Raw genomic sequence first — 25,333 nt, 5'->3', positions numbered from 1 at the left:
GGTCAAGGTGCCTCATCGCCATGTCGTCTACATCCTGATGGTGCCTACCAGGGTGTGTGGTCATCGAGTGCAGGGCCGAGCACAGATCCGGCAAGGCCTGTTGGACCAAGGTCTCCATGGCAGTTGCCAGCCTTTCCATGATGACCTTGAGGCGCTCGCATGTCAGAGGCCACGACATCAGACAGAACACAGACGGACTCCTCCATCGTTCGCTCTACTTTGTTGAGTGACTGCTGAATCTCTGCCTCATGTTCTGCCACCTGTCAGTGCATCTCCAGCATAGATTTGCCAGCTGCCTCTTCATCCGACTCGAGCCCTCCGAGTGCTGGAGACCTGGGCTGTCCCTGCCTCCGACTGCTGTGGAGATGTGTAAGTGAATTTTTCCCCAGAACGAGAGCCTGAGCCTAATGTACATCTGTGCCCCACCGACGTGTGTGACTCTGAGCTGGTGAAGGGTGCTTGTGAGTGTCGTGAAGGTTCCTCTGGAGCTTCCTCCTCTGCTGAGGTCCGGGGGCTCGTACTGGTGGTGCTGGAATGGCTTGGGGATTTGATGTACTTGTGCCTAGAAAATAGAAAATAGAATTTCAGTTAATGAGCATGAGCTAGATAAGACTTCACGTGACTCTGTGAACATCAGGATTTGATGAGGTGATGGAGCTGTGATCTGTAGTAGGTTGGTTGGAGAGGCCAATCTCTCATTCCCCTCAGGAGCGAAACCTGTCATCCCCAGCCAGCTCGGCTGCAGCCTCTTCAAATTCACTGAGGGCGAGAATGTTCGGCTTCCCTTCCCCAGGTCTGCCTATTGTGCCTCAGCTTGGCCTGTATGAAGAAGAAAGAGAGGCATGTGATGAGACGAGATGGAGCAGAGGTTGGGTGAGATGTATGTCCCCTGCGTGTGGTGATCCCTCCCCAGAAGGGCCAGAGGATGGAGTGTGAGCAACATGATAGATGGGATGGTGGTGTTGTGCACATCTCGGTAAGCTAACGAGTGTTGATACGCATTCCCTGCTAATGGTTGTGTGAAACCCCTGAAGAGAGTAGCTGTTTCAGTGCATGATGCGACGTTGAGAGTTTGATATTGGAGGGTGTTGAAGGATGACTGATCCTGGCGAAGCGGATGAGATCATTCATCCTCCTCCTGCACTGGGAGGCACTTTGGGCCCGGGTGTCAGCCGTGCTGATCTACTCTACTATGGTGTTCCAGGCCGGAGAGGTGAGGCTGCTGTGCTTCCTGCAGCCATCCATGGGGTAGAGCACTTGCCTTTGTTCCTGCACCCCTCTGACCAAGGCCTGGAGGGCCTGGTGGGTGAAGCGGGGTGCAGACTTGGTCTTGAGGCTCTCAGCCCTTCTCTTATGGGTTGCAGACATCTCTGGTGGGCTGGAGAGAGTGAGATTGTGTGTTGGACTGACCTTTAACTATGGCGCCCGGACCTTCGAACCCACCAGCTGATGGCGGGTGGACAAATCAACTTCCGACCCGCCAGAGGATTCGCAGCGAAATGCGCCTCTGCATAATTAATGAGGCTCCCAAGTGCAGAATCGGGCGCGAGTTGCTGCTATTACAGACGGCGGGCTGGACGCTGCCGAAACCACCTGCCACTGCACTTCGTTTCATTTTGGGAGAATTCTGCCCAATGATTCCAGAGGAGGCCGACATCCTCAACTGAGAGGGTCTCAAGATCTGTGGTGAAATGCTGCACAGCCTCACCATGATGAGGGAACAGCTCCTCCCACCACCTGTCATGTGAGAAGCAGAGGCACAGGAGAACTAGGAGGAAGAGGAGATTGTGGAAGAGGAAGGGAAGCACCAACCCAGACAATCCATTTTGTCTAATGCTGCATATGAAGAATTAATTCGGGTACGATATCAGTAACCTCAACCCCAATTCTTCGTTCATCAACATTAGCACATTACTTAGCTTCCCCCTGTCACTGAACATCATATCGTCCTCTTGGCCGCAATGCAAAACTAAGAGCCAATACAAAATAAACATTCCAAACTAAGTTTATAATGAATTTATGCCATATTGCATATAAATATTAACTAATTACCCTTGTGAATTCCCTTAGCTGCTGTAAGGCTATTGATTTTCAGTGGAGAAACTGCAGATGGCCTTGGAGGTCAACCTCAAGCAGCTCTTAGCTTACAAAGCCCAGCTTTAGACTGCACCATCTCAGCTTGGGCAACAGCAACCTGGACTGGCTGATTGACAGACAAGGGCACTGGTGGAGTGGCAGGGTTGCAAGCAAGAATATTGTCATGCTGAGAAAGGATACCACCTTACACTACATGGAGCCAGTGCTGTTCCCTCGGGACAGCCCCACAGCAAACCTAGAAACCTATTGGGAGGATAGATTGCTGGACTGTTGTGAGTTCCTGCATGTCCCTTTGAACATTGATATCCACAGCCATGATGGCAGCAAGCTGAGATTACATGACTTCAGTCTGAGCTTCCACTGCAGCACTCAGTCTTTTGGTGGGAGCTGATTGTTCAGTAATGGAAACGGAGACATGGGCCGTTAGATGCTGCATCAGGCTTGATCCACAAGTGTCTTGATGGAATTGGCCACCAAATGTATGCTCACAAAGAATGAGCTCCAACTCTGCGCAAAGTACCAAGATGGTGCCAGACTCCTCCATCCTCTTTGATATTGGATGCAGTTTTTCTGGCAGATGTCCCAAAGAACTAAGCATTTTCCGGTGTACAACCATCAGCCTTCTTCTGCAGCCTGGCCCATCAAAGTCTTCATCTGAGTTCTCTGCAACAGAACAATATACTACCTCACCCACTGGCAACCTAATACCCTTGTTATCCTTGCCCCTGTTGTGGCTGCAGCCCACTCTGTGTCTTACCACATGCAGACCACACCTCTATGCTTTCCTCTAAGAGATGAGCAATGTCAGTATCTGAGCTGATGGTTGTGAGTTTGAGAGCAAGTGACAGTGTGTCTTCAACATCGCTCACTCCTTGGTCTTCCTTCAGTGACTGGAAGGCTACACTTCTTGAGTATCTGAAAGAAACCGCACATAGGTAAGGTTGTGGTGAAGGGAAGGAAGAAGTAAAAGGTGCATTACTACATCATCTGCAGCTTGTAGATCAGAAGAGATTGTGGGATGTGAGAAGGTATGAGGCATGATCTTCAATGGATTCATCCCTGCTGGTGGCAATGACCTCAGCCATGGCCTTTCTAGTAATGGTCAGCCATGGGGTTAGAGCATGTAGGGGGCACGCCTCTTCCCTCGGTTAATTCTTGTTGCCTCCACTTGTATGCCACAGTCTCCTGCAAGAGAGAGGGAAATACGTCAGTGAGTGTGGCGCAATGTACTTGGATGATATGGCAGTCATTGTTGAATAGCTAGTAGCATGTGCAAACTGAGATGTGGGTATGCGGCTTGCAGCAGTGCTAAATGTGTGAGGATGCAGTGTAGCATATGAATGGTTCTGATTTATAGGGATTGTTTGTAGGTTATTGATAGGAGTATGGCGATTTGAGCCTGAGGCTAGTGATGCAGTTGGTTGGATATTGCGTTTGAATATGTGTTAACTGAGCTTGACCACTCTTGTGAGATCATTGAACTTTTTGTAATACATCATCCGGGTCCTTGTGGGGCATTGACATTTGTGGTTATCTGTTCTCACTGCCTTCTCACCATATTGTGGAGGGCTAACTGGCCTCCTGTGGATACAGGATATCTCCTTCTTTCCACCTCCTCCACCAAGACCTTCAATGGAACTTCAGAAAACCCAGGGTGCCCATTCTCTTTCATCATCAACCGTTATGTTTGTCAGTCTAAGGCCCGATTCAGCTCACAGTGGACTCCCAGCAACTTCTCCATCTACATTGCATTTATCCTTTAAGAGACGCAGGCTAGTTTTAAGTGGTGCCAGCAAGTTAAGATTTTCAGCCCCCTGCTGGTATGTGCTTACAATCAACGGTTACTACTGACTGCATGCAAAAAATCAAAACATTGAGCACGAAGATGCTGTGCTACCTGCATTATATCAAAAGGGCACAGGTTTCATTGTGATCCCCTGCCCGTTTTTGGGTGCTATCAGATTTAGACTCCCCCATGACTCTGAATCGGAAATGCAGTTTACCCATTGAGCAATCAGAAGACCCTAGTTCTCTTCTAGATTTTAACTTTTGTTTCTGAGGTTTATTTCTGGCCAATTAACATGCATAACTGTGCATGATATTTTGCATGAAAGATGTGAGCAATGGTCTCTCTAAGCTGCACAGTCGTGCAGCAACTTTTAAGTTCCCACACAAGCCCAGTACCAGTCAACCCTTTAATGTCCTTGCACGGCCACGCAAAAATATTTAAAGGCCGAGTGCGCATTAATGAATAGGCCAAACAGAAAAATAATTACAGGGATCGTTGGATGTGATTATTATTTTTGTGATAATTGTAATTTTTTTGTATTTCTTCCTGTGGATTTCTTGTGGCATCAGTGGAATGAATGTGCAAACTTTTCACATTTCTTCCTCTGAACATTTTGATTTTTAGAAAATGGTTTTTAGTTATCAACATTAAATGTTAATATTTTGGACATTGGAAATAGGGTTTTATCATCTCTCAACCTTCTTTCCTTGTTTCAGTGCATGTGTTTCTGTTTGTTTTAAAGACTTTGTTTCATGAAAGCATGTATTCTTTGCAAGAAGTTGTGCACAATAATGCCTTTACCAATGAAAGAAGCACTCGTTCATAATTTTTCTTATCTTTTGAATGCTCACAGTTATATGGATTACTTAACCATGCTGCTCAATGTGACCTAGCCGAGATTAAAGCTGTTCAGGTTTCAACAGTGGATGCTTTCCAGGGAGCAGAGAAGGAGATTATTATATTGTCTTGTGTGAGGACTCGTCAAGTTGGGTTTATAGATTCTGAGAAGCGGATGAACGTTGCACTTACCAGAGGGAAAAGACATTTGCTGATAGTAGGCAGTCTGACCTGCCTTAGAAACAACAGACTGTGGAAAAGAGTTATTCATCACTGTGAAGGTAAGATGCATGGATGTGGCAAGGGGGCACGGAGGTGGCATGGGGAGTGGGTGGGAGTGTGAGGGGTGTGGGCTAGAGGGCATAACAACTTTTAAAATAACTGGGATGATGCTCCAGAGAACTGAGGTGAGCCCTCTAACTAGCCCACTTTGGCTTTTGTCCACCCCCATGGATGCTTCTGCTCTTCTTCCGGGGTTGATGGGCCCATCTTGATCCCGCCTCCGGGAGTGACCGGGCCCTTTATACTGAGGCCAACCTGCCGTGTTGGGGAATTTCCCCCAACTATAGCTACTGCCTCGGTAATCCGTTCAGATATTACTGTTTATCTTAATTCACAAAGTATTCTTGTGTGTGGTGCTTTTACTTTGTCTGTATCAGTGCTTCCCAAACCTTTTTCCACTGTGACCCCGTTTTGAGGCTTGAAAGTTGCTCTGCCCCAGAGTGAGAGACAGGTGGTGGGGAGGGTGGGGGGTTGAGCTGTGAGAGTGAAGGGGGGAGAGATTTGTGAGAACAAAGTGTTTAAACTGCAGGGTTTTTAAAAAAAAATCTACCCTTTCACTTTTTTTTGGAGCAGGAATCAGGCCTCAAAGATCAGTCAGTTAGGCCACGCCCACCATTAAAATAAACACGAGGACTTAAATGGGCCTCGCAGCCCCACGGCAACAATTGCTGCCTTGGAGCTCACGATTCTAAAATCTCATCTTGCGACCCCACTGGGGGTCGTGACCCACAGTTTGGGAAGCCCTGGCCTATATTAAAGTTAATCCACCACTGAACTTGCCGATACATATTTTATTGAATCCATTTTTTAAGCTCTGAAGCAGCCTTCTAGAATTAATGCGCCCCTCCTAGTTTGGTATTATATGTGAATTTAATGAGTTTGCATTGAGCTCCTTAATCCAACTGGTTAAAACAAAACAGTGAAGTCCTCAACCAAGACTGCCAGGGCAATCCACAAATTCCTTCCCCCGGCCTTGATATCACTTCCTAACCTATACCCACTGTATCCTAACCTTCCAGTTTCTTGTCCATTCTGTGAATGCACAATGCTTTAACTTTAAGTTTTCTGTTACCACTTTTCAAAGGCTTTAATTGAAATCTTAAAAACATATTTGTCATCCAGCTTTTCACTGTTTATTGAAATTCATTAATGGTTTGAAAACCATAGACAACACTTCCCCTGATTTTCTGATGAACAATTGATGTGTGCTAGGTCCAACAGTGGCACAGGCCTCTGAAAACCTCCCCTCTACTTTATGTCTTATTTCCTCAAAAAGAATCTCCAACCGTTCACAATCATGGCTTTCCTTCCCATGTTGTACTTTTTCAATGTTATTGTGACCCATGGACCTCTCTGTTCCTTCTGAGCTTCAAATGCTTTAGGCTGCATGTTACTTCTCTGTATGCCCCCCACCCTTGCCACCCCCCAGAGTTATATAGACTTCACATAGCCTCTGACATAAGCTCATTCTTTCCCAGATCTCAAAACCATGGACCTCCTTACCACCCTCAGCCTTTTCTCCCATCTAATATCTTTAAGGCTTTTAAAATCCAATCTCAGCATCACCTAAACTTACTACCTCCTGAAATGCTGCAAAATTCTGCACAGGTTTTTCTGACTTCCTGCTGTAACTTAGTTGGGAGACTGGCAGAATCCTTGGAGAAACCGCATAAATGGCCATTTTCAGCTGTTGATGAGTTTCTCCTGAGGGTTCAATTGGTCTGTACCAAAGTTATAGCTAGGGGCCACCAAAACTCTCAAAGAATTTCAGGATCACCTTGTCTATTTTGTTTTACTGTTTTTAAGCCTGTTGTTGTCGGCTGGTCAGCTACTAAAATATTCAAATAGGCTAATGTTGCATTATAGAGCAGCCATGGTTCTAATGCAGCACTGACAGGATCACATTTTCTCTCTATTGTAACATTAACAAGTTGAAGTTCATCAACAGAAGTGTTGTGGGACAATTTTTTTGTTTTGCCTTTTTATGTATAAGATATATTTGTGAAATGCACTGCTTCTTATGTTCATTGTGGAATCCTGTTAATCACGTCCCCTGTAGCTTAGGGTGTACAAAATATTTGTTCTTAATCAGAGTTCTGTATAAAAGTAAAAATCTCTGCAAATGGTGTGATATTTCTTCTCAGAAAATATCTGTAATTATTTGTTATTATGGAATAAAATGAGGTAATTTTACAAGTTCTTGAATCAAAACAATATTTTCAAAGAAGGAAATCCTGATCTGTGCAGACAGGTAACTGATATTAGTGAAATATGTATTTGTTCCCAGTGAGAGAAAATGGTTTGAAACATGCATGTCAGTGTGAGCCAGAACTGGAAAAGATCATGAAATTTCATAGTGACCAGAAGTTGACAGAAAAGGGCCAAACAGGCCAAAACACTCCGAAGTCCAGAAGCAAGTCTAACCTTCCTGAAGAGGACAACAAAGTAAGTATTTTGCTATAATGTCATTACATTTTTCTGATGAATTGGCCAGTGACTGAACTCCTTTCTGAAGCTCCTCGTTGTTATTCTGTCACAATGAGTGTTGCTAAGAGAAGTGTTATGACACAGCAGTTGGTAAAGGCTGAGCTATTTAAAATCCCAGAGGGAAATTTTAAACAACTGTCATAACCTATATGTATGTTTGAGATGCAACTCTGAATTCAGAAATGAAACCGTCAAGCCTACAGAGGTTTTTATATAAATTAAATTAAACATTTATTAATTTTACAAGGTATTAAATACATACACATGTCTACAGATTACTACCATAATAACTATTAAACAAATCCCCAAATTAATCACTCCCAGGTAATCTTCCCCAAGGCAACAACAACCCATAGACTTTAAACAGACACCTGGCAAAGCACCTTTTATCTTATGAATTCAAAATAAGATTCCTTTCAATTTGGTTCCTTTGCACCCTTGTACGCTTACAGGCGGCTTAGATCTTCCATGCCTCTGACTTCCACACACAAAACTCTTCTGTACATACCTAACCTCCCCTTTGAATGTAAAGTCTCATTGTATCACCAGGCACTTTGAACCCCACCTCTTCTAACAATAAAACCACTTTAATAGTACCAATTTTATTAATAATATAAATATATTGCTTGGTGTCTCCTAGCTAGGTGCAAGAATTCACCCCCAGTCTTTGAATGGTTTATTCAACAAAATGTAAATGCCTTACTGTTTACATTTCAAAACTACCATACATCAAAGCACCCAGACTAGCTGGCTTTAATCCAATTATCACACCCACACTCACAGACACAGACCCTACTACAAGTCCAATTTAAAATAATTTCCAATAACATTATATACATTAATTTCTCTTCATGACAAGAAGGCTAGTTATTTGCCCAACTCTGCACTAGACCAGTATATGTAATATATTTGGATTTCCAAAAGGCATTTGGTAAGGCACCACACGTAAGGCTACTTAAGAAGAGCCTGTGGCATTGGGGGTAATATATTAGCATGGATAGAGGATTGGCTAACTAATAGGAGACAGAGCGTTAGGATAAGGGGGGCATTTTCGGGATGGCAAACTGTGACTAGTGCAGTGCCTAGGGATCAGTGCTGGGGCCACAGTTATTTACAATATATATTAATGACTTGGATCTTTTTTGAACACCTCCCATTGACCTTCTGCCATTTGACCCATTACCAGATTTACCCAGTTTACTGTGGACAATTTCTGTCTCACCCCATTGAAGACAGCCTTACCTAAATCTAGAATTTTAGTAGCTATTTTGCATTTCTCCCTTTCAAACACTACGTTGAACTCACATGGAATGTGGCTGTCTATGGCAAGGCCAGTGTTTGTTGCCCACCCCTATTTGCCCTTGAGTAGAGTGATAGAAGGGGTCATCAACAGTACTATCAAGCGGCACTTGCTTAGCAATAACCTGCTCATTGACGCTCAGTTTGAGTTCCGCCAGGGTCACTCAGCTTCTAACCTCATTACAGCCTTGGTTCAAGCATAGACAGAAGAGCTGAACTCCAGAGGTGAGGTGAGAGTGACTGCCCTAGACTTCAAGGCAGCATTTGACTGAGTGTGGCATCAAGGAGCCCTAGCAAAATTGGAGTCCATGCGAATCTGAAACAAACTCTCCGCTGGTTGGAGTCATACCTAGCACAAAGGCAGATGGTTATGGTTGTTGGAGATCCATCGTCTCAGTTCCAGGACATCACAGCAGGAATTCCTCAGGCTAGTGTCCTAGGGCCAACCATCTGCAGCTGCTTCATCAATGACCTTCCTTCCATCATAAGGTCAGAAGTGGGGATGTTCCTGATTATTGCACGATGTTCAGCACCATTCACGACTCCTAGATACTGACACAGTCCATGTCCAAATGCAGCAAACCTGGACAATATCCAGGCTTGGGCTGACAAGTAGCAAGTAACATTTGTGCCACAAAAGTGCCAGGAATGACCATTACCAACAAGACAGAATCTAACCATCGCCCCATGACATTTAATGGCATTACCATGAATTTTCTATTGTCAATATCCTGGGGGTTACCATTGATCAGAAACTAAACTGGACCAGCTATATGAGTACTGTGGCTACAAGAGCAGGTTGATTGTTTGATTGTTGTAAAAACCCATCTGGTTCACTAACGTCCTTTAGGGAAGGAAATCTGCTGTCCTTACCTGGCCTGGCCTACATGTGACTCCAGACCCACAGCAATGTGGTTGACTCTTAAATGCCCTCTGAACTAGGGCAATTAGGGATGGGTAATAAATGTTGGCTTGGCCAGCGACACCCACATCCCATGAATGAATTAAAAAAAAGTCAGAGGCTAGGAATCCTGCGGTGAGTAACTCACCTCATGACTCCCCAAAGCCTGTCATCTACAAGGCACAAGCCAGGAGTGTGATGGAATATACTTACCTGGATGAGTGCAGCTCCAACAACACTCAAGAAGCTTAACACCACTCAGGACAATACAGCCTGCTTTATTGGCACCCTTTCTACAAACGTTCACTCCCTCCACCACCGACGAACAGTGGCAGCAGTGTATACCATCTGCAAAATGCACTGTAGAAACTCACCAAGGCTCCTTAGACAGCACCTTCCAAACCCACGACTGCTACCGCCTAGAAGGTCAAGGGCAGCAGATGTATGGGAACACCACCACCTGGAAGATCCCTTCCAAGCCACCTACCATCCTGACTTGGAAACATATTGCTGTTCCTTCACTGTCGCTGGGTCAAAATCCTGGAGCTCCCTCCCTAACAACACAGTGGGTGGATCAACACCACAGAAACTGCAGCGGTTCAGGAAGGTAGCTCACCACCACTTTCTCAAGGGCAATTAAGGATGGACAATAAATGCTGGCCAAGCCAGTGACGTGCATATCCTGCAAATGAATTTTAAAAACCCATCAGCAAATATTCCCACTTCTGACCTTATGATGGAGAGAAGGTCATTGATGAAGCAGCTGAAGATGATTCGGCCTGGAACACTACCCACAGTAACTCCTGCAGCGATGTCCTGGAGCTGACATGATTGGCCCCCAGCAACCACAACCATCTTCCTTGATGCTAGGTATGACTCCGGGGAGAGTGTTCCTCTTATTCCCATTGACTACAGTATTGCTAGGCCTCCTTGATGCCATAAGTGGTCAAATGCTGCCTTGATGCCAAGGGGATGTCAAATGGTGAAAAGCTAGAAACAGCGGAGGTCCAAAAAGACTTGTATGTCCAGGTACATAGGTCGTTAAAATGTCATGAACGGCTACAGAAAATAGTCTAAAGGCTAAAAGAATGCTGACCTTTATATCTGGAGGACTAAAGTACAAAGGGATTGAAGTTGTGCTTCAGCTATACAAATCCCTGGTTGGACCACACCTGGATACTGTGTTCAGTTTTGGGCACCACACCTTATGAAGGTTTTACTGGCCTTGAAGCAGTGCAGTGTAGATTTACCAGAATGGTACCTGGACTCAAGGGTTAAATTATGAGGAGAAGTTACACAAACAAGTGTTGTATTCTCTGGAATTTAAAAGGTTAAGGGACAATTTGTTTGAAGTTTTCAAGGTATTAAGAAGAGAAGGAAGGGTAGATAGAGAAACTATTTCTACTGTTTGAGGAGTCTAGGACCAAAGAGCGTATTATAAATATTAGAGCCAGGTCTTTCAAGAGTGAAATTCGGAAACACTTCTTCATGCTAAAGGTGGTAGAAGTTTAGAACTCTCTTCCGCAAACAGCAATTGATCCTAGATCAATTGTTAATTATGAAACAGAGATTGATAGATTTTTGTTTGCCAAAGGTATTGAGGGATATGGGGAAAAGGCAGGTACATGGAGCTAAGTTGCAGATCAGCCATGATTTTACTGAATGGTGGAACAGGTTTGAGGGGCTATCTCTGTTCCTATGTTCCTACCTCCCCTGTTTTCAAATGCCTCTTAAAATTCCTCTTCATCCACCAAACCTTTGGTCTTAACCCTTATCTTTTGTTACCATGTTTTTCCTGCTTGGTATCCACTTTGTTCCACTTATCAAAGCATAGAAAGTTGATTTTCTGAATGTGAGGAATGCGGTAGAAATGTAAGTTGGTTCTTTTTGATGATGAAGCAATGTTATAGATTTTTGATATATTTCCTGACTCTCTTCTGTGTTGTCATTGCCTGCTGTTTAAATCAGGTAATGAAATTCTTTAAATATCCAGGTATTTCACATTGAAGAAGGGATTTGGTTTACAGAAAGAGCTGCAGTTTCATTACATTCCTAGTGGTGGCACTGCAAGCTGTCAAATGTCAATGTGCTTCCATCCAGTTTTGTAATATAAAATACCAACCAACTGTACAGGGGTATTTAATTCTATCCTATTTTGAAATACTCCGATGGCAAAAAAGAAACAATTAGGCTATTTTAAAATGTATCTCTTTGACATTTTTTTTATCTTGTGCAACATTTGAAGTGGCTCTGAGGATTTTGCATTCAGAACAAGTATATCGGAAGTTGTTTGGTGTGCTGCATTTAGCGAAACAAAAAGAGACAACTTCTGACTACTCTGCAAAAGGTGACCAAGTATGGCGCTCTACGAAATGGGTATGATAATCTCTGTGCTTGATTATAAATCCATACACCCTCTGCTGATAATAGAATCTCCAAAAATTTATCTTAAGAACAGCAAATGATATACAACAGCTTCAACAATTTGTACTTGTATGGCACCTTTAACAGAATGAAATATCCTAAGGTGCTTCACAGGAATGTTATAAAGCAAAATTTGACACTGAGCCACATGAGGCAATATTAGGACAGTTCATAGAATTATAGGCCAGAATATAATGCTTGTCGGGTGGGGGTGCGCCTAACCCAAATGGACATAAAAAGCGCGATATTTCAGCTGGCAGGCGTGCGCGGGAGTCAGCAGCGCACCCGCTGACAATTAAAAGGCCTATTAAGGCCATTAAAGATTTAATTAAATGTTATTTTTCACTGCCCGTCCAATCTTACGCAGGCAGGCAGAAAGGCCAAGCGGACTTTGCACTTTTAGGAAACCTCCATCCACGGGTGTGATGAGGTTTCCAACAGCAATTAAAAATAAAATATAAATTTTAACATTTCATTAAGTCACATGATGGGACATATTTTTTAACAATTTAAAATTGTTTATTTTTAATTCATGAACTCTTCATCTTTCCAGTGCCCACCCGCGCGCAAGCATGAAGTTGGGCGCTCGCCCTCCTTTCTCCCCCCACCCCACCACCCACACCACACAGGTAGCGCTGAGCGCTGCTGTGCGCATTTCATGCTGGGAAGGTCGTAATTGGGCCGCTAGTGTGAAATCACGGTCCGGGTCCGGCTTCCCATCTGACGAGGGAAAATTCCTGGCCATAGAAAATTTACGAGGTCATTCGGCCCATTGTGTCTATGCCAGTTGAGAAAGAACCACCCACCCTAATCCCACCTACTTGTGCTTGGTTTGTAACCCTACAGGTCACGGTTCTTCAAGTCGACATCCAAGTTTTTTTTAAATATGTGGAGAGTTTCTGCACCCACCAACTTTTCAGGCAGTGAGTCCCAGGTCTCTACCACCTCCTGGGTGAAAAAATGTGTCCTCATCTCCTTTCTAATCCTTCTGTCAATTACTTTAAATCTGTGCCCTCTGATTTTTGACCCCTCTGCCAAGGTAATTTACTCACTTTAGGCCCCTCTTAATTTTATACACTTCAGTTAAGTCACGCCTCAATCTCGTCTGTTCCAAGGAAAACAGCCCCAGCCTATCCAATCTTTCCTCATAGCTAAAATTTTCTAGTCCTGGCAACATCCTCGTAAATCTTCTCTGCAGCATCTCCAGTGCAATCACGTTTCCTGTAATGAGGTGATCAGAACTGTACACGGTTCTCAAGCTGTGGTCTAACTAGTGTTGTATACAGCTCTAGCATAACCTCCCTGCTTTTGTATTCTGTGCCATGACTATTAAAGGAAAGCATGCCATATGCCTTCTTAACTACCTTATCAACCTGACTTGTTACCTTTAAGGTTCTGTGGACATATATTTCCAGGTGCCTCTGTACTTTCACACTACTCATTTCCCTTTATTGTGTATTTCCTTGTTGCACCTCCCATAATGCATTACTCCACACTTCTCCAGATTGAATTCCATTTCCCAATTTTCTGCCCAACTGACAAGATCATCGATATCTTCCTGCAGTCTAAAGCTTTCCTCCTCACTGTCAACAACATGGCCAATTTTTGTATCACCTGCAAACTTCTTTACCATGCGCCCTACTTTTGAGTCCAAATCATTCGTACAAATTACAAAAAGCAAGGGACCAAATACTGAGCCCTGTGGAACCCCACTGGTAACAGCCTTTCAATCGCAAAAACACCCATAAACCATTACTCTGCTTCCTACCAAGATGGCGAAAAGCTGGATGAGAGTGGTAGCTTTTAAGGAGCATCAAACAGGAGGAAAGTGAGGTAGAGAAGTGGAGAGGTTTGGGGATGGATCTCCAGACTTTAGGACCTAGTCAGCTGAAGTTTGGAGCAATTAAAATTGGGGAGAAGGCTGAAAAGATCAGAATTAGATGAATGCAGATGCGTTGGAGGGTTGTGAGGCTGGAGGAGATTATAGATATGGGAAGGAGCTCAAAAGAAATTGTAAGTGTTTCCAACCATTCTATACATTGATTAATTGACAAATTGGCACCAGATGATTTTAAATGAGGTCTATGCCTGTATTTAAATACAAATACAGATACAGTGCTGTGCTGACTATATTTTAGTTGGCGCTTTGGCTTGGAAAAATGTCATAAATCCATGGTAATTTTTCATTGGTGCACATAGAATCACAGAATGATTGCAGCACAATGGGAGGCATTTTGACCCATCTTGTCCGTGAGCAACTCACCTAGTCTCACTCCTCTGACTATTTCCCGCACCCATGCAAATATTTTTGCTTCAGATAATAATCTAATGCTCTTTTGAAGGCCTTGATTGAATCTTCCTTCAACACACTCTCAGACAGCGCATTCCAGATCCTAACAACGCCTTTTTTCCTTATGCTATTGTTGCTTCTTTCGCCAATTACTTTAGACTGGTGTCCTCTGGTTCTCGACCCTTCTGCCAATGGGAACAATTTCTCCCCATCTGCTTTTTCCAGGCCTCTCATGATTTTGAACACCTCTATCAAATAAAGCTTAGGTTTTCCCTTTCTGCGCTCTTTCGCTCGCATGCCCGCCCAATCCCTGTCGGTGAGGGTTGGGTGGGCATGCGCGCGAAAGAGCGCATAAACCTCCTTGAGGCACAGAGTTGTCTCAGAGAGATCAGTTTGATTTTTAAAAAATTTAAGTAAAGGAAAAATAAAAATTTTGAGCCATGTCCCCTCATTTATTTTAAAATTTTCTTAAAAGTTTAAAAGTCTTCATGAAACCTCATCCCGTCCGTGGATGAGGTTTCATGATAAATGCGCAGGCCGCCTGGGTTCTTCGCCTGCCCGCCAACCTTAAGGTTGAACGGGCAGCTCAGTTATTTTAATTAATTAAAATTATTTTAATTGGTATTTAAATGGCCTTAATAGGCCTTTGACAGTTCAGCAGGCGCGCAGCTGACTCCGGTGCATGCCCACTGAACTGAAGATCTGAATGACGTGCCATGACGCACTTCCCGCTCGCTGACCTGAAGATTCTGGCCTGTGTTGCGGGCTGTATTTAGCCCAGGGATCTGTGGTTAGATATAGGTATAGCCAATCAGAATATGCTGGCTGTTGATCACCATGGAATACCTTATTCCACACCGTACTACTTAAACTTTGATTACCGACTTTTCAAAGAATATTCTAGAATTAGTCGGGTCTTCAAATTGTGCTATCGCGTCTTATGTTATGGTCTTGCTTGGGAATTGGAGCCTCCACATGCACTGTATCAAATGGAGGTATGTGCATTTTTGACAGTAATCAATACTGCAAGCCTATCAGTGGATGGGCTTGGAACATCCCAATCTGTAACATGCCAGCAATCTCAAAATCTTCAACCACTTCAAAGTTTCAGTGAAAACTGTTTATTGAGTGCATCCAGCAGGCTGGGTTCCTCCTCCATTTACTCTTTGTTCTTGGTGGTTGAACTCTTTTTTTTTAGTGCATCTTTCATTCATAGCTAAAACATTTCCACACGTTCATTCCTCCAATATGTAAATTTCTAGTGTCCAAACACATAACGTCTGTGTGACTAGGGGCTTGAGGAATTGAAACTTGTCAAGAGTATAGGGCGGAATTTTACGGCCACTCCCGCCAGTGGGATCTTCCGGTCCCGTCAAGTTTTGAATGGCTTGCCGTGTTTTCCGGCCCTATCCCTGCCCCGCCATGGTGGGGGCCGTAAAATTCCACCTATAGTGTGGCATTTTCCCAGGCCAGTGAAGGTGAGTTCAGGAAATGGGGTGACCAGGAACACTGCAGAAAATGGTATTGGGTTGGAATCCTGATCTGATCCCACCCCCTTTTGTCTTTCTCAGGGGCAGGTTGGGAATACAGCAGGGAATTCCCCCCCCCACCGCCAACCCCCATGGCTGAAGTACTTAAAAAAGTAAATAAGAGCAATTTTGTACATGGATTCCTCCTTTTCCAACAGCACAAGAGTTTCACACTGTGTCTGTGACCTAGCAGGTTGGAACGGGCAATTGCACAGTGGGAAGAACTTCCTCAGTGAAATTGACAAGCTGTGAATGCTTTGATCAGTTACACTGAACAACTGCAACCAAGACCATTGAGAGACTGCTGTTCAAAACATTCCTTCTGTCAGAGAGTGCAGAGACTTCAGCAGGTGATTGCCAACTGCTCTGAAGGTACTTTACCTGTCTTGCACTTCATTCACCTTCAGCTGCAGTTCCCCGCTGCCAGCCTTTAAAGCGGCACATGAACAGGTTATGCAGTTCCACCATCCACCTGTGCTGAGGGTGAAGGGCAGGGGCACAACAACCCCAACATCTCCAGCAGAACCAGGAGCAACACCAGCAGAAGCACCAGCTTCCTTCCCCTCAGCCCCATGCCCCTCTACGGAGCAAAAGGGATGGATAATGAGACCCACCTGAAGGAAGCAAGCCCCCAACACAGTGCTTACGGGCAGAAGACCAGCTCTCTTGACATGTCTGAGCACCAGTGCCCCAAGAGACTTGAGCTCTCGCAGCGAGTCACTGCTGACACCTGCATCTTCATGGAACTAGACCTCCTTCTTCCCAGTGAATCAGGTGGGCACACATTCATGATAACTGACAAAGGCCCTGTTATTCAAGGCACAAACCGCTGCTGCTTCCTCCTCCGCCCTGTGTCTCTGCCTTTCAGCAAGATGCGAGCTGTCTACTCCTGCAAGGAGAGAAAGCAAGCATGTGTGAGTACTGGTAATGGCTTGTATGCAGAGGAGAGAAGGATGGCATTTGTGCAGGGTTGCTGTGAGGCATGAGGGCAATAGGCTGAGGGAAAATGTGATTGTTGGCTGCTCAGATGAGGATGTGAGATGCCTTCAGCGAGAGGAATGAGTAGAGCTGCAAAATGTGTTGACCTGAGGCTTGCTGTGCAGGAAAATGCTGAGCATGTCAGAGTGTTAAAACACTCATCTTTCCTGCCCTTGATCCTGATTTCTTGATCTCCAGGTTGGAGGGAACATGCAGTACTCCAGCTGCAGACTTCTTTGGCTACTTCCGTTCACACTTTCTTGATTGGACAGGTTGTCCTGCTTCTCTGGTCCTTGGGAGAGCTTACCTCACTGCAGCCCTTCAGCTGGACCTCCAGGTAAGAGTGAGAGAGTCTTCCCAGTCTTCTCTCCATTCTTGTGGGTGCTGCAGACTGAAAAATCCAAGTGCTGCTGAGTTTTTCTGAAACACGCCATGGTCCCTTTAAACAGAAATCCTTCCTCTGACAGAATTACCACATCGTCTGCCCGCTCTCCCTAATTAGTTGGGCACCCTGAAAACAGGCTCTTAATTGGTTTGCTCTGATTAAGAGCAACTGGATGGCCCACTAATCCAGTTCATGAGCTGTAAATTGTCCCACCATTGTACCAGAGACTGAAAACAGTAAGATTTTCCCCATAGTCCATACTGTTCATTTACTTCCTTAACAAAGACAATTCTGTTTTTGTGAACCAGGGGTTTCAATATATATTTTCTTTTGCTAGTTGCCATTTTGCAGTTCAATATATTTTTGATAACTTTACGTGGTAATTTGAATGATAAAGGTCGCATTCCTGTTAAGGCAACTAAAAGAAAACTATTGGAAATGTATTCTGATTTGACAGTTTGATTTGCCATTCATGATAAGTTAATTTGTTATGGATTACAAAATTGTATTGTTTAAATGCAATAATCAATGTGGGAGAGGGAAATTTCCATTTACTGCCAAAAGTAGCTTAATGTCAATTTATAAGTTTCTAATTGTTTAAGCCAACATAATAGCCAAGGCTAATTGCTAGGATTAATAGGTTTCTTTGAGAACTGAACCTGGCACATTTAGAGCAAATGAAAAATTTACAAATGTGACATTTATCTCCATTTAAAAAAAATTTACATCACTATCACAATTATGGATGTTTTATAAAGATTAATATTTGCTACTTCCGTTTCTCTGTTACTCAGCTTTTACGCAGTATTCTATCAGAAAGTGGTCATTTTTTGACAAAGGCTAACGTTGCGATATAAGTCTTTCAGTTTGCCTTTTACGATATTTGAATTTGCTCGACTGTCACAATTCAGGCTTAAAGTTAGTTTCCAAGCTAATCTTTCTGTACCATTAGCTGTTATAATACTTCAATAAGATCACTTCTTAGTTGCCTTCTTTCAAGCCCAAGTTAATGAAGTCTTTCCTCTAACAGTAGGGACTAGCCACATGGTTCTTCTTTGTATTGTCTCCTTGTGATTCTTCTTTATCATTTCACCATTTCTCTGTGTTTCCAGGGTCCACCATTGTATTTATGGAAGAGGATCAGGAGAATCCTGTGAAATGTAGCCCCTTAATGTGTTAATAGCATGTATGCTTTTCTTATGTAATCTAATTTGCATAATTATTCTTTAGCTCCATGTACAGCTCAGGATTGTTGTAGGAAACTAGCTTAATGAACTAGGTAATTGTGGTGAATGTATAATTTAAAGGGAAATGGTCATTTAATGTGATGATGTTTTAAAAAGGTTCAAAAGGCTGGAGGGGCTAAGCACTAAAAGATGAAGTGAAAGGAACAACAAAGTTGGAGACACAAACCAGATACTGAGAGCAAATGACCAAACACTTACCCCTCTTTTTGATGGGTGGTGCAGTTGAGGTGGTTATAAGAAGATTGCCCTTCTTTTGCCCCTCTAGGTGCTATCTCCATAAGTGAGGGAGGCAGGTTTGAACCTGCAGTTGGCCCTTACTGTCACTGACTGCGCCAGCCCTATGCTATATGTTAGCTGCAGGTGACCTTGCACCAGATGACAAATTTGCTGGTCTGTGCTGACCCAAATGCTGTGAAGTCAGCATTCCAAGCTTGTTCAAGGTAGATGTGCCAGAAACTGCAGTTATGATTGGTGACATCTTGGTAGGTGGAGCCAATCAGGATATGCTGGTTATTCAGAATCATTATGGTACAGGAGGAGGCCTGTCGTGTTTGCACCGGCTCTCCCTCTGTTCTTCTTTTAGTCATCCTGTGCTGTTTTCTAAGATTTTCCCAATCTTCAGGCCTACCACTTATCTTCGCAACATTGTGTGCCTTCCCATTCAATTTGATACCATCCTGAACCTCCTTTGTTAGCCTCAGATGGTACATCGATCTTGTAGAATCTTTCTTTCTCAATGGAATAGAAGAACACAAGAACGCAAGAAATAGGGGCAAGAGTAGGTCTTATAGCCCATCAAGCCTGCTCTGCCATTCAATACAAACATGTCTGATCTTGGGCCTCAACTCTACTTTCCCAACCCCTCTCCAAATCCCTTGGTTCCCTGAGAGACCAAAAATCTGTCTGTCCCAGCCTTAAATGTATTCAATGATAGAGTATCCACGACCTTGTGGGATAGAGAATTTCAAAGATTCACAACCCTTTGAGTGAATTTCTAATAATTTCTAATCTGTTTGGTAGTTCAGAACTTGAGCATTGCTGAAAAAGGAGATATGTCAAAGCTGTTTGTCTTGCACTTATCAGGACACTTCGCAAGAATACCAATATAAGGAAAAAACAATTTATACTGTATGAGAAGAGTGTGCTGATTGGTTGGCAAGTGGACTCTGATTGATAGAGGCGTTGCCACGGAGAATGCGCAGAGTGATGGTGACTGACAGTTAATTGCCAAACATTTGAAATTTAAACCAGGCAGCTTGACCCTGATTGGTCGAGGCATTGCCCTGAGGAATGAGTCAACAAATGGCCGTCACTTATTTTGTTTAGCTGCAAAGAACAGGGCCCTGTGTATTAATATAAGTATCTTCTAGTACACACACATGTGCCACACTGCGAGCCCGACTGACAATCTTAAATTGGTTGTCAGCGTATTTCAGTGCCAGTGTGATGCTCGGTAAGTAGGCCGTATGTCCTAAAGACCGGTGGATTGTATCAAACAGCATGTCCCAGTCACTGTTTGCAATGGGCAAGGTACAGACCGGACCCAACCAGCCCGTGCTTGAAAAACTCAGAACATAGTGTCCAACATGAGATGTGATTCTGCAATTGGACAACATTTGCTAAACAATCCTCAGTGTACTAAGAATTACACTGCATTACTGCGACACTTTCAACGAACCATCCAGAATTAAGGTTAGTTAGTCCTTCAAATATTATAGTTGTTCCGTCACGTTTTCTGCCATGGTCCTCTTTTGGCTGGGGAATTAGAGCTTATGTATGCTCTAAACCTCTGCCTAAGGAAGGTATGTGCTCTTCTGTTTGTAGTCAAGGGTGTGAGGCTATCAATGCATGGGCACAGAACACTTCTGGTGCAGCCTGTCCTCCCTGACATCCCTCTATGTTATATGTTTATTCTGCTTTCTTACCTTTAGGCCACTATCAGCACCTTCTTTAGCCCTTACCACTACCATTAACCTTTGTCTTGTGTCCATGACATCTTTGTCAATCTCCCCTTAGCCCCCACCTATTGCTGACCTATCCAGCTTCACCTGCTTCACCCCCCCTTAAAAAGTATAAACCTATCACATTTCTACTTCTCGTTAGCTTTGAAGAAGAGTCATGCGGACTTGAAACACTAACTCTGTGTCTCTCTCCACAGATGCTGTCAGACCTGCTGAGTTTTTCAGCATTTTCTGTTCTTATTTCGGATTTCCAGCATCCACAGTATTTTGCTTTTATCTTAAGTGTTTAATTCACTGCCACTTCTCTTCCCGGAATGCCTACCTTGAAGAAGTATTGCTGTTCTCTCCGACAGAATTTCCGTCTGTCTCTTTTGCCCTGTCCACCTTTATTGCTTTCCATTTCCCTCCTGGTGTTTGACAAGGTGTTTACCAAAACTTGCTTTCACAGCCATGTTTCCTCCCACAGCGAATGTCTCCATCTCCGAGTTACCCCACATGGATTCCAATTGAAATCCCATCCCTCATGTTTCGAATCCATCCAGGATTACAGGTATATCCTCAGACCGCTGTTCTAGCCTCATCCTGAGAACCACACTCAGTGCCATGTGTCACCATATGTACACACTCGACCTCTCCCTCCAGCAACACCGACTCACCCTATCTCAAAGTTGTCCTTGTCCCCAGTTTCACTTTATTCTTTGTTCCATCCAACGCCTTAATAAGAAAATGTTTCTCTTCCTTTCAGGTGTTAAGGAATGCAAGCTTCAACAACTTATTGATACCAATGCCCATCCAGGATCCTCTGCCCATTCCCATCTGCCTGACTCCATCCCTTCTTCTAATCCCGGCTTTTGCCGTATATTCACCATACCTTCTGTCCTTCCCCTCCCTGATGCTGAATCATCGGTACTCAGCAAAGGACTCAGTTTCATCCCCTGACACACTCACCTCAATGAATTTCGGGCTTGGCATGATATTGAGCTCTTCTTCCGCCACCTTTGTCTCTGTGCTCACTTCTTTGGGCAGTAGTCTCCCCCTGTTCAACGGACCCTTTCACCCGGCTCCAGTATACTCCCTCCACCTGGATCCCTCCCTCTGGCCTCTTACCTGCTCCTGATCTTTTCATTGAGAACTGTCGGCATGACATCGGCCATCTCAATTTCTCAGCTCTTCTCACCCACTCTAATTTGTGTCCTTCTGAACTTGCCGCACTCCATTCTCTCAAGTCCAACCCTGACTTTGTTATCAAACCTGCCGACAAGGGTGGTGCTGTTGTTGTCTGACGTATTGACCTCTACCTCGCAGAGGCTGAGCGCCAACTCTCAGACACTTCCTCCTATCTCCCCCTGGACCATGACACCACCACCGAACATCAAGCCATTGTTTTTAGGACAGTCATTGACCTCATCTCCTCTGGAGATCTTCCCTCCACAGCTTCCAGCCTCATAGTCTTCCAACCCTGCATAGCCCACTTCTACATCCTTCCCAAAATCCACAAACAGCTCCTCACACCCTGCTTCCTGTAAGGACTCCATCCCATTCTGTCAGTTCCTTCGCCTCCTCCTCATCTGTTCTGATGATGCCACTTTCCAAAACAGCACTTCTGAATGTCTTCCTTCTTCCTTAACCGGGGTTTCCCACCCAATGTGGTTGATAGAGCCCTCAACTGTGTCCGACCCATCTCCCATGCCTCTGCCCTCACACTTCCCCTCCCTCCCAGAACTGCCCTTGTCCTCACTTTTCACCCACCCAGCCTCCGCATTGAAAGGATCATTCTCTACCATTTCCACCAACTCCAGCATGATGCCACCACCAAACACACCTTTTCCTCACCTCCCCCGTCAGCATTCCATAGGGACCATTCCCTCTGTGATACCCTGGCCCACTCCTCCATCACCCCCAACACCTCATCCCTTTCCCACGGCACCTTCCCATGCAATCACAGAAGGTGCAACACCTGCCCCTTTACCTTCTCCCTCCTCACCATCCAAGGGCCCAAACACTCCTTTCAGGTGAAGCAGCGCTTCACTTGCACCTCCTTCAATTTGGTCTACTGCATTTGCTGCTCCCATTGAGGTCTCCTCTACATTGGTAAAACCAAATGCAGACTGGGTGACCGCTTTGCGGAACACCTTCGGTCTGTCAGCAAGCATGACCCAGATCTTCCTGTCACTTGCCACTTAAACACACCATCCTGCTCTCATGTCCACATGTCTGTCCTTGGCTTGCTGCAATTGTTCAGTGAAGCCCAACACAAACTGAAGGAACAGCACCTCATCTTCCGATTAGGCACTTTACAGCCTTCCGGACTTAACATTGAGTTCAACAACTTCAGATCATGAATTGTCTCCTCCACCTTCACCCCTCTTTTAATCCTTTTTTAAAATTTATTTTTACTTTTTATTTACTTATTTTTAATCATTTATTCATTGTTTTATCCCCTTTTTACCTTTTTTTAACCCTTTTTCTATCCTTTCTTCCTAACCGCCGCCCCCTCCCCCCACCCCTCCCCCAAAAGGGCCATATTTACTTGTTCCATGTTGCTCTTTCACAGTGCTGACTCTTGTTCTACTGTTCACACATCCTGCTTTCTTACCTTTAGGCCACTATCAGCACCTTCTTTAGCCCTTACCACTACCATTAACCTTTGTCTTGTGTCCATGACATATTTGTCAATCTCTCTTTAGCCCCCACCTATCCCTGACCTTCTATCCTGCTTCACATGCTCCACAACCCACCTCCCCCACCCTTAAACAGTATAAATTTCATCACATTTCTTCTCTTTAGCTCTGAAGAAGGGTCATATGGACTCGAAACATTAACTCTGTTTCTCTCTCCACAGATGCTGTCAGACCTGCTGAGTTTTTCCAACATTTTCTCTTTTTATTTCAGATTTCCAGCATCTGCAGTATTTTGCTTTTATTCCTCCATTCTATCCTCCTTTTCCTGGGGAGTATTCCATCACACTCCTGACTTGTGCCTTGTTGATGGTGGACAGGCTTTGGGAAGTCAGGAGGTGGGTTAGTCGTCGCACTATTCCTAACCTCTGACATGCTCTTGTAGCCACAGTATTTATATGGCTTGTCCACTTAGTTTCTGGTCAATGGTAACCCCCAGGATGTTGATAGTGGGGATTCAGTGATGGCAATGCCATTGAACATCAAGGGGCGATTCTCTCTTGTTGGAGATGGTCATTGCCTGGCACTTGTGGGGTGAATGTTACTTGCCACTTGTTATCCCAAGCCTGGATATTGTCCAGGCCTCACTGCATTCGGACATAGACTGCTTCAGTATCTGTGGAGTTGGGAATGGTGCTGAACATTATGCAGTCATCAACGAACATGTCCACTTCTGACCTTATGATGGAAGGAAGGTCATTGATGAAGCAACTGAAAATGTTTGGGCCGAGGGTTTTACCCTGAGGAACTTCTGCAGTGATGTCCTGGGACCGAGATGACTGACCTCCAACAACCATAACTTTCCTTTGTGCTAGGTATGACTACAACCAGCGGAGAGTTTCCCCCCTGATTCCCATTGACTCCAGTTTTGCTGGGGCTCTTTGATGCCACACTTGGTCAAATGATGCCTTGATGCCAAGGGCAGTCATTCTCACCTCACCTCACCTCAGGAGTTCAGTTCTTTTGTCCATGTTTGAACCAAGGCTGTAATGAAGTCAGGAGCTGAGTGGCCCTGGCGGAACCCAACTGGGCATCAATGAGCAGATTATTGCTAAGCAAGTGCCACTTGATAGCACTGTTGATGACCCCTTCCATTACTTTACTGATGATTGAGAGTAGACTGATGGGGCCATAATTGGCTGTGTTGGATTTGTCCTGCTTTTTGTGTGCAGGACACACCTGGGCAATTTTCTACATAGCTGGGTGGATGCCAGTGTTGTAACTCTACTGGTACAGCTTGGCCAGGGGTGCGGCAAGTTCTGGAGCATAAGCCTTCAGTACTGTTGCTGGAATATTGTCAGGACCCATTGCCTCCCACCACTGAACCCTCTTACTCTGCCGTTTAAATAAAACTTCCCCATATAGCTGGATCATTATGCATCTGTCACACATGGGTATGAAGATCACTCTGTGATGTGCTCACATGACATTGGGATATAGTATGCAAGATAAAATGATGTCATTACCTCCCAATTTCAGTATTACAGTGAAGCACCTGTACACTTCAAGCATCAGGAGTTGCATGGCAAAAATGTGCAGAGACCCAATGTACAGATACCCATCCACTTTTTCACTTCATACTACTTGGTTTATCCACAATTGAGGTGGAAAATTGGCTGCCACCACTTTCTCTAATCTAGATCATGTATTTTTTTTTCATTCTTTGGCTTACACTGTCCATTATTACAGTTGTATTAAAATGTCTTGGAAGGAATTGGGAAGTACATTGTTACTCAAATTGAAATTTATTAACTTCCTGTATTAATGGATTATCCAGCGCAGTTTATTTCAAGAGGTATTTGTCTTTAAAATGGGGCACGTTGTTGTAGCTACTGCTTCTTAATCCACCTGGCTTGTCAGTTTTATTTGGTAATATTGCTAGACTGTCATGTATTTCATTCACTGTGGCAAAACAGTGATAATGCACAGCAGGTACTGGTAATGATTCTGCTGTTTATTTTACCATTCCTGTCTTCCACCCTATCACAGAACTTCATTTTTGATCTTTCTTCCCAATCCACCACTTGCCCTGCACCTGTACTTGTTTAAAACCTGGAACATTTGTAACATTTGCCAGTTCTGACAGAAGGTCACAGACTGGAAACATCGAAAGGCGTTTTTTACTTAACTGATCCACCGGGAATTGGTT

At 44.2% G+C, this 25,333-nt stretch overlaps 1 protein-coding gene across 1 annotated transcript in view; it reads left to right on the top strand.

Moving 5' to 3' along the window:
• The window catches only part of LOC144681175 (5'-3' DNA helicase ZGRF1-like), a 128,406-nt gene that overhangs the window by 92,620 nt on the left and 10,453 nt on the right, over nucleotides 1-25,333 (top strand). The window contains exons 25-26 of the mRNA XM_078542883.1: nucleotides 4,740-5,004; nucleotides 7,293-7,450. Of these exons, the coding sequence (XP_078399009.1) occupies nucleotides 4,740-5,004; nucleotides 7,293-7,450 (423 nt within the window). The remainder of the gene's footprint in view (nucleotides 1-4,739; nucleotides 5,005-7,292; nucleotides 7,451-25,333) is intronic.

The sequence above is a fragment of the Cetorhinus maximus genome, chromosome 1 (genome assembly GCF_964194155.1).
Source record: "Cetorhinus maximus chromosome 1, sCetMax3.hap1.1, whole genome shotgun sequence".
NCBI lineage: Eukaryota > Metazoa > Chordata > Chondrichthyes > Lamniformes > Cetorhinidae > Cetorhinus > Cetorhinus maximus.
Note: the sequence above shows the minus strand (reverse complement) of the source record. Positions and strands in the feature narration are given on the sequence as shown.